Here is a 10,490-nt window from a genome sequence, read left to right as displayed (position 1 = left end):
GTAAGCAAATAGTTTTTAAGTGAGGTGAAAGTTGGGGATACGCAAGACAAATCAGACTCCTGAAAGGGTACAGTAGTCTGAAAAGGTTTGAGAGCCACTGGTCTAGATCCTTTGAATAAGGATGAGGGCAGACACTGCACGATACAGGGTTTAGTCCTTTATTAGCTTCCAGTCAAACTCCATGTTAGTCCATTTGCAAGATCGCCTGGTACAGGAAGTATCTGGCATAAAACAAATAGCCCAAATACCATATATACATTACTCAGAGGCATGACAGTCATGCAGGTTACAGGGTTTCCCTGTCTGGTTGTCTGCTCCTCTTTAATAGGTGCAGCCAAGAATAATAAATGTTTAATCCTAAACATATTCCACATGCTTAATCCTACAATAGTGTTCATTCTCCCTAAGGGGAAATTCACTCTAAGGGACTAAACCAAACTGTAACAGCTGGTGTATGATGCCAACTTTCGGGCAGCACTATGGTATGATAGAGAAAAACAGAGAAAGATCTGTATTTATCTACTCTATTCTTTGATTTAATGGCCCCCATATTCTCCTGCTCAGCCAAGAATGCCAACCTTGAATACTTATTTGTCTACTTCTCCTATCAATATTTCTGAACGTTCTTCCACACAGGGCTTTACACAGCACAAACTCAAGCTGAAAGGGCTTTCCTTCTCCACTTCCCTCTTCGGAGTCTTTCAAAGGAGAATCACCTGAAATGGTCTCGCTACATGTCTTTCCTGTTCACTGGCTAGTTTGCTTTCTCTTTGAGCCGTTGTAGTGAACAAGGGCCGCTTTCGATAACTCTGCAGCACTCCATGCACCTTTTACTTTTCTAGGTACTAACATTTCAGGACACGTTGTCTCTGCTAAAATGAAGCTCGACCCAGAGATTTTGGCCCAAGAAAAAAGCCAGCCGTATTCTGCCGCTACACCGGCTTCTGGGGCGGAAACAGCAGATGCATGTGCTTAAGAGCCCGCGTGTAGGCAAGGAGGGGCATCCCGGCTGCATCACCACCAGCATGCATCATTGCTGGCACAAGCGCCGCTGCCGCCCCCTCCCGCTCCAGCTGGAGCTGGGAGAAATGCGCAGGCCGCCTACGGCCCGGTAACCCAAGCCCAGCCCCGGGTCAGACCCTGACTCAGCCCGCGCCCCCCTCCCAGCTGACAGCGTAACCCGAAACCCGGGCGGGCGCGGAATCCCGGCGTGCTCCCGGAGCAGGAGCAGCCGGCGAGGGGAGGGGACAGGGAGGAGTGGAAGTGGGAAGGAAGGGGGGGTGCTGCCGCCGCCGCCTTGCTCCAGCACCGAGGCGGCTGGGTCTCAGTCTAGCGCAGGGCCCGGTGAGCGGAGCAGCCATGAACAGGCTGGGGAGGAAGGACAACGAGACCCTCATAGAGATGGCGCTGGCCACGGATGGTAGGTGCCTGCAGCCGCGGGGATGGGCGCTGCTGTTTGTCCTCCATGTGTCCCCGCCCGGGCTCAGGCTGGCTGCGGCCCCACCCCAGAGTCAGGCGCTCACAGGGGCTTCCCCCCGGGCAGCGCTGCTCCAAAGCCAGCCCTGATCTCTGCCTCCCCGGGCTGGCGGAGTACAGTGTCTGGCCTGGGACCTAACGGTGCCGCCGGCGGCTGGGCGTGGGAGGAGGCTGGGGCGCTGGGCGGTCAGAGCGAGCCGGGGAGCCGTGGCTGCCCTGCCGGGGGCTTGTGGCGACGCTGGGGCCTGAAGCACCGGCAGCAGCGGGGGATTCCCCCAGGCCTGGGCAGAGAGGGTCCCACGGACGGGGAATAAGGCGTTGGCGGCGGTGCTTTAGGCAGTTTAGGGGCCGCTGGAAGGCCCACCCGCCCCAGTAGGGAGCCACCTCCTTCTCCCCTATGTTGGAGCCTTCCCCACATCCTTCCCTTCTTCCGAGGTGGGAGACCGCACCTTCCCCGTCCTGGTTGGAGCACGCTCAATGCTTTAGGCACATCAAATCCCGCATCTTGGCAGGGGCTGAGACTAGATGACCCTTGCGGTGCCTTCTAACCCTGTGGTTCAGTAGACCCAGGGTATACAGCTTCCAGCTCTGGTGCAGAACTCTACCTGGGGCCGCTGCTTGCTGCTCCCCTCTCTCTGTGCTTTGCTCCGCTTTCTGTAGAGCTTGTCATGCCAACGAATGGACTCCCAGAGAGGCCCCCTGGCTTGGGCAATGATGGGCAGTGGGGCTGCAGCCTGATGCAATTTGGGGACAGGATTAGTCTGTCACAGTGGTTTTCACACTCTTTTCCTTTGCAGACCCCTAAAATATTTCAAATGGAGATGCAGACCCTTTGGGAAATCTTAGACATAGTCTGTACCCCCCCTGGGGTCCATGGACCACAGGTAGAAAACTACTGTTTTATGGTAACCACCACCTTTTGCGGACCCCTTAAGACATAATCTGCAGACCCTAGTTTGAAAACCACTGGTCTGTAATGATTTGCGATCCTGAAGCTGATATTTTTAGGTGCCCGAAGTACTTGTATACACTCCCCCCTTTTTATTAAAACAAATAAACCTCCAGAGGAATATTTATATTTTAAATAAAACTTCTTTGATTTTGATTTTTTGTAATATCCTCTGTAAAGCTTGAAAAGGGAGGCTTTTGCGATATCACAGTGGTCACAAATATTTTTTTCTCTTTTGGAATGCAGTTGAAATTAACATGGATGCCATTGTCTAACAGCATAACTTTCTTATTGCTTAGAACAGCAGTCTGCTTCTACTCTCACTAAAGATAATAGAAAATATCCACTGACTTTAGTAGGTGCAGGATGAGATCCATTGTTTGTGCACCAGTATTACAGATTAATAGGAGAGGAATTCTGAAACTGGAGTTTGTTAGTTTAATGTTGCTTCAGAGTGCATGAGTATTCCCAAAACAGCAACTATCAGGACTAAAAACAAAACACCACCAAAACACCTATTGAGAATCTAGTGGACTTTCCTCATCAGATTCAAAGTATTGAAACTAATCACATTTTGGCCTTGAAGGCAAGCATTTGACAGTATTGCTTTTAAGGAGTTTGATAGTGAGCAATATCAAATGAAAAATTAACTACCAGGGCTATTTGCGGTGACATCTTTTTTGGGTACACAGTTCAGATATCACTAGGTTCACGGTGAGTTTGTGTGTTCTGAAGCTAATGCCCACTGAATATTTGCCCATATTCACATTTGATGGTACTGGAAGGAGTGGGGTATTTGAGCCTGCTGATCAGCAGTATGTTATCGGAACCATGTGGGGAATTCTGCCTGGCTTGTCTTTCCCCCAGTTCACCTAAGCACTGAAATTCATAAGATGTGCCTAAAACTGACCTACTAAAGTACTTCATAACATATTCCAACTAGTTGTTTTTCCTGTAGTAGTCTGAGATTAAGTTTTCCTCATGAGTAAAAGGAAAGATTAATATTTACAAAGTACACAGTAACTTTTAGGAATAATCCTATTGCATTCATTTTTACCTGTATGTCTCCTTTTATTTATATATATTAGTCAAACAGAAAATGTAAGGAGAAGCACACACTTTTCCTGCTAGTTTTAAGTTTCCATGGTCATATAAGGAATGACAACCCTACCACATAGCAAATATTACAAATGAGAAACCGTTAATACATATTTTAAAAACTTTTTTGGCAAAATTGATTTGGAGTATGGTGAATCCTTTCATTGCTTTAGTTTTTCTACGCATTTGCAAAGCAACTTGTAACCATCAGATTCCTGGACAGTTTTCTAGGGTTGCGTTTTAGTGTTTGTTAAAGTGTTAACATACAGCTAGTAAACTGCTTCTTACTTTTTTATGGTAAACATATGCATAATTATCTAGCACCAGAGTATCAGATCTGGTAATGTTTGAGGTCATGATGTCTCCAAAAGTATTTTCTTAAACCAGTGAAAAGTACAGTTCTTGCTTCAAGTATTGGCCTCGTTACATCTTCTGTTGGGTTGAGGACATTCTGGATGTACTTGTACAGTACGAAATATCAAGTTATTAATCAAAAGCCACAGCTGTTCACCAGTGAGGTAATTACATAGAGGGTCTGTACTTTCATCATGGTTATCTGAGTAAATGCCATGACATTAGAAACACTGCAATATATAAAGATGAGTTTCAAAAATAAAATCAGTTTTCCAGTAAGTTTAACCACACTCTTAGTACTTCTGAAGGAAAAGCTAAGCAAAACCACTTGCCCACTCTTTAAAACAAAACAAACAACAAAGAGCAAAACACAGACCTAGTCAAGCCTTCTTCATAAAGAAGCAAACAGGGAATAAGACCAATTTTGATTTTTTTTTTCAGATCATGTAAATTGTCCTTCCACTTCAGAACATTGAATTATTAATGTTTTCCCTAGATGTGCTGCGATACAGATCTTGACCTATATGCACCAATTAAATAATAAAAGTGTAAGGAAACAGAAGCCATCCAAGCTGTATTAGAAGTCACAGAAAGTGGGTATGGGTTGATTGACGCAACAGCTCTGCAGAATAGGCCCTATAGTAGAGACATTATATATTTTTACAATGCCTAGCATAAAGAGACCTTGACCTTGATTGGATTCTGTAGGGGCTATTCTAATGCAATTACTCATGATAATAGCTTCCCACTGAGCATGTAGAAGCTTTTCCATGCTATAGGTATTCAGATACTACAGTGATGGGTGACAGTATAAAACCCCTCAACTATATACCCTATAGGCCCTGTATGCAAAGGTCTGTGGCCCTGTGGGTCAGGAGAGGCAAAGCAAAGTGAGCAACCTGAGCATATTTTCCTCTAAGCCTGGTTCATATTTGCATAGGAGTTAATGTGCCTTTGCACCTGTTGTACAACTGCAATCCCTTCAGGCACTTGAGTAGTGGGAGAACAATGATAGTATAAGAGGAGGAAAGTTACAGGTCTACCTGGGACTGCAGCTTCCTGTCTTTGGATTTGGAAGTCCCCCTCAAAGGAGAAGGTTTGGAGTGTAACACTTCAAGGAAAGGTTTCAGAGTAACAGCCGTGTTAGTCTGTATTTGCAAAAAGAAAAGGAGTATTTGTGGCACCTTAGAGACTAACCAATTTATTTGAGCATAAGCTTTCGTGCGCTACAGCTCACTTCATCGGATGCATACTGTGGAAAGTGTAGAAGATCTCTTTATACACATAAAGCATGAAAAAATACCTCCTCCCATCCCACTCTCCTGCTGGTAATAGCTTATCTAAAGTGATCACTCTCCTTACAGTGTGTATGATAATCAAGGTGGGCCATTAGCAGCACAAATCCAGGTTTTCTCACCCCCCCCCCCACACACAAACCCACTCTCCTGCTGGTAATAGCTTATCTAAAGTGACCATTCTCCTTACAATGTGTATGATAAGGTATACAGATTGATAGAACCAGAAGAGTTCCCAGAAGTCACCTACTACAGGACAGGCCTAACAAAGAAAATAACAGAACGCCACTAGCCGTCACCTTCAGCCCCCAGCTAAAACCCCTCCAATGCATTATTAAGGATCTACAACCTATCCTGAAGGATGACCCAACACTCTCACAAATCTTGGGAGATAGGCCAGTCCTTGCCTACAGACAGCCCCCCAACCTGAAGCAAATACTCACCAGCAACCACGTATCACACAACAGAACCACTAACCCAGGAACCTATCCTTGCAACAAAGCCCGTTGCCAGCTGTGCCCACATATCTATTCAGGGGACATCATCACAGGGCCTAATAACATCAGCCACGCTATCAGAGGCTCGTTCACCTGCACATCCACCAATGTGATATATGCCATCATGTGCCAGCAATGCCCCTCTGCCATGTACATTGGTCAAACTGGACAGTCTCTATGTAAAAGAATAAATGGACACAAATCAGATGTCAAGAATTATAACATTCATAAACCAGTCGGAGAACACTTCAATCTCTCTGGTCACGCGATTACAGACATGAAAGTTGCTATATTACAACAAAAAAACTTCAAATCCAGATTCCAGCGAGAAACTGTTGAATTGGAATTCATTTGCAAATTGGATACAATTAACTTAGGCTTGAAAAGAGACTGGGAGTGGCTAAGTCATTATGCAAGGTAACCTATTTCCCCTTGTTTTTTCCTACCCGCCCCCCCCGACGTTCTTGTTAAACCCTGGATTTGTGCTGGAAATAGCTCACCTTGATTATCATACACATTGTAAGGAGAGTGGTCACTTTAGATAAGCTATTACCAGCAGGAGAGTGGGTTTGTGTGTGTGTAGGGGGGGCAGGGGGGGTGAGAAAACCTGGATTTGTGCTGGAAATGGCCCAACTTGATTATCATACACATTGTAAGGTGCCACAAGTACTCCTTTTCTTATTGTAAGGAGAGTGATCACTTTAGATAAGCTATTACCAGCAGGAGAGTGGGGTGGGAGGAGGTATTTTTTCATGCTTTATGTGTATAAAGAGATCTTCTACACTTTCCACAGTATGCATCCGATGAAGTGAGCTGTAGCTCACGAAAGCTTATGCTCAAATAAATTGGTTAGTCTCTAAGGTGCCACAAGTACTACTTCAAGGAAACTGAGTTTCCTAGACTTTCTTGCCTCACTCCTGTGGTTTTACCACAAGAGGGCAGGGTAATGGTCCCCTATCTTCATGGGCGTGACATGAAATTTTTTACTGAAGAATTTTATTTTTTACTATTCTTTTAAATTTAAAGGCATGTCAGACATCACTTGGGAAATCTGAAACTAATAATAAAAGGCAGGAGACTGTGGGCATTGGCTGGGAATATTTTTTGAGTAGCAGCTGGCTCTCTTCTTTGTTTTTTACATGAAAAATTAATGATAAAGGTAGCATTGTTGTGGAGTATAGCCCAAGGCTCTGGACCATCAGAAAGCTGATATACACTTCAGTGCCATGTTGCAGAATGTATTGCTTTCCTGCAGTAGTTCTTCATATTTTGAAGAAGAATTGCATAAACCACATATACAGTTTGAACTCAGAATAATTAATACAACACAAAGAATTTGACAGTAATAACCTACATTCCAGGACACTTATTTATATTGCTTGTTATCTTATTTGTCTTTTCATATCTGAGAAAGTAAAGTAACAAAATGACAGCAGAAGCTAATATTTTCCCTGAGCGCACTTGTAATAAGTTACTGTAGTCTAATAACTCATCATTCTGGGCCATATTCTGATCTCATTTAATCCAGGGCAAACTCCACTTATTTCAGTTTAATTACTTGGATTTACACTGGAAAATTAAATTAGAATATTCTGTGTTCAGTCCTACAATAAACTTCAGTAATTTAAGTGATGTATAGAAGAACTGAACAGGATATCCTATTCTAGGAGGATTTGAACTAGAATGGGAAGATTTATTAACCTGAACAGTGTTTGAAAAATTACCCTTATGTGCTGAAAAACAAGCCTGTAAGTTTAGAAACAGTTCAGAAAATATGTTTGTAAGAGACAATATAAAAAAAACTCCTTAAAAATCAGAAAACATGTAAATTGTGGGTGGAATTTAGTTAATAGAAAAGCTGAGATGTAACTGCGTGTATCAAAAGTAGATGAACAACTTAAACAGATTTTGGCTAACCAAAAGGACAACAGAAAAATTCAGCGTAGTTCGTAGTAGGAAAGTTTACAATTTGGAACTGGACCCAGCTAACTTCATATTACTAGTTTATATAAATGCAAATACATATGGTAAGTGTTTTAGTACATTTAATGAGAAAATGAATGTTGCCCTATTTCAACACAGCATTTAAGTATTGTGGAAATCTGCTCCCACTTGGCACAGCACCTAAGCACATGCTTAACTTTAAGCGTGGGGTTAAATCAATCTATTAAGCACATCACTAAAGCATGACTTCAGTGGGATTTAAATACATGCTTACAGTTAAGCAAATGCTTTCATGCTGTGCTGAATCATGGTCTAAATGCAGTTTGGATAATGTCAGGTAAAGTTATTAATTTTTAGCATGTATGAATTATAGACTTGCTTATGGTAAGTTACAAATGGAGCACTTTCCATATAAAAACATTGTTTCAGGACGAGGAAAGTTGCATGAGGTGAAACTTCATTCAATTTTTTGGCCACAACTGGATTGTGTATTAACTTTAAAGTTATCAGAAAAATTAAAACAATTTAAAAATAAGTTTGTATAGTATTCAGTCCTGGATTTGGAGGTTTCTGTTCACATGAAGTCTATTTTCCTGTTAATATTTTATTTTAATTGGGAAAGTGTCACTCCCTTGCCTTTTATTAAGTCTGAATGTACTAGCTCTTTAGCACTCTTAGGACTTGTCTACACTTAAAATGCTTTGGTATCATAGAGATGAGGGAGCAGGCCAGAAGTTAGTCTAGATATCCAGCCTGACAGTGCATAACAGAGTAATTGGACCAAATTCTTTTCTGTTGGACATTGGTATAGTTCCACTAAAGTCAATAGAGTTGTGCTAATTTAATCCAATTTGGCCCCATTATTTTAATACATTTTAGCACCCAATCCAATGCTCATTGAAGTAATGGAAAGACTCCCACTCACTTCAGTAGCTATTGGATCACACTCTCAGTTAATTCTGGTTAATTCTTTGATTTCCATGGAGACATATTTTAATTTCCCATCAATATCCAACAGTCTGGAGTCAGTATCAGAAACTTATCCTGTCTGCTCTCCCCCCCACCCCATACTGTTCACAGATTTGGGAAGCTCAAGCAGTCAAAACCAAGAGTCAGGTCTGACAATCATAAGATTGGTTTAAAACTCATGAGATTTTAACAAAAAATAATGCCTTTTGGGTTCTTTTAATTTGTCTGTGGCTTAGAGCCTTTAGGGCACATACAAGCCATATTTTCTAGCTTTTCTATTCAACCATGAGGTTAGAAATTTACATATTTTTTAAACAATGAAAGTTGAGATTCTCACATAATCCCAGGATTCCAGCAGTTGGGGAGTGAAGAGAAACTCTACATCCCACAGGACTTCTGATAATGAGAACGGTCAACACTGAGTTCCACTCAAATTAGATGTGTTCATTTGGAAGGCAGCTATTTCATTAGATTTTATTTTAGGGTTGCATCCACTTTGCTTGAGTTCAGATTGGATTCTTTAGAGCCCATCCGATCTAAATGAAAACCTATTAATTTAATTGCCAGCATTTTCCAACAGTGAAATGGTTCCCTTACAAAAACAAAGGGAATTAGTAAACTGAAAATTGCCCTTTTACCAGTCTGTGGAGTATAGTTATTGCTGCACATCTTACACATTTAGATTAGTCAATTCAGTGATTAAAGCCCAATCCTGCAATGGGCTATACATGTGTCAGTTCAGGGACCATCCTTGTGGAACATACTGCAGGAGTGGGGCCTAAACCATATGCTCTCTTCTTTTATGTGGTGTAGTGAGGAACAGCTTGTGCTAACTCAGGGGTAAAATTGATTGCACACTAAGCTTAGACACCCATATTTGAAAAGTTTGGCCTTAATTACCAAGACCCCAGTTCAGCAAAGCAGTTAAGCACCTGCTTAAAATTTAGGCCTAGGTTTTAGTTCATCCCTCTTCATCAGAGCTCTTAAAAGTACGCTTAATGTTAACTTTAAGCAGGTGTGCTTTGTTAGCCTTATGTTATGTACATGTGATGTGTTAGGTTACATGTTTGTACATACATTTTCACTTGACTTCCATGAACATCCATCTGAGCAAAATTTTGTTTGGGTGAATGTTGTCTGAAAGCAAATTATGGACCCCTAGACAACATTTGTTTAATCAAGAAAAAAATTGTAATGAAAAGGAATTTGTCTTGAAGGGATGCAGAAGTATACTTTGCAAACATTAAGTCATCCAATGAGGGAACAGAAACAACACTATGTGAGTTAGGTTGAATAGTGATTTCTGAATATTGAATAATTGTATATTTGCTATGAAGAATCAGCAAAACAACATTAATTGCACAATTTCTAATAATGAAGAAATCTGTATAAAATATGATCTGCTTGTGCACAGTTCATTCATTGAAAGCAGGGAGTTCAGAAGTGCAGCAGTTAAAATTAATGAGACCAAGCAGCAGCAGAAACACATTGGAGCTGTCTGTTTTGGTGTGCAAGTGATTCAAATCTGGATGGTTATCTTTGCAACCATAAAGGCTAGAAACGTTTTAAAAAAAAATAAATGAAAGCTCAGATGCTGCAGAGGTCAATAGCATTAGTCCCCTTGCTAGTCCAGGAAAGCTTCTTACTTGCCCTGAGATGTGGATTTTTCAAACCCTCTAGTAATTAGTTATGGACCAGTGAGCAGAGGAGAAAAAAATAAAAAAATAAAATTCACATTTGACTTTTCCATCAGCCACCAGCCTTTCCTGTGAGATTTCTACCATTTAAATAACACTTTAAGGTTATGAGTGACTGATACAGATATCTAAGTAAAGCTGAAGGGTGGAATGCTGTCAGCTGGTACAAAATAAAGTCGTATTGATGTTGTATTGTTGACACTCCTGTTGG

General features: G+C 41.7%; 1 protein-coding gene across 7 annotated transcripts in view; it reads left to right on the top strand.

Moving 5' to 3' along the window:
- Positions 1 to 1,091: 1,091 nt before the first annotated feature.
- Positions 1,092 to 10,490, top strand: part of ANO5 (anoctamin 5) — a 95,492-nt gene continuing 86,093 nt past the window's right edge. For 2 of the 7 annotated variants that reach the window (XM_073347829.2, XM_078853247.1), the window contains exon 1: positions 1,093 to 1,420. In XM_073347829.2, the coding sequence (XP_073203930.1) occupies positions 1,360 to 1,420 (61 nt within the window). In that variant the 5' untranslated portion in view covers positions 1,093 to 1,359. Of the gene's footprint in view, positions 1,421 to 10,490 lie in introns of all 7 variants that reach the window. The other 5 variants (XM_078853248.1, XM_073347830.2, XM_073347828.2 and 2 more) reach the window with 4 other exon arrangements.

This window comes from Lepidochelys kempii, chromosome 6, assembly GCF_965140285.1.
Source record: "Lepidochelys kempii isolate rLepKem1 chromosome 6, rLepKem1.hap1, whole genome shotgun sequence".
In the NCBI taxonomy this organism is placed as follows: Eukaryota; Metazoa; Chordata; order Testudines; family Cheloniidae; genus Lepidochelys; species Lepidochelys kempii.
Note: the sequence above shows the minus strand (reverse complement) of the source record. Positions and strands in the feature narration are given on the sequence as shown.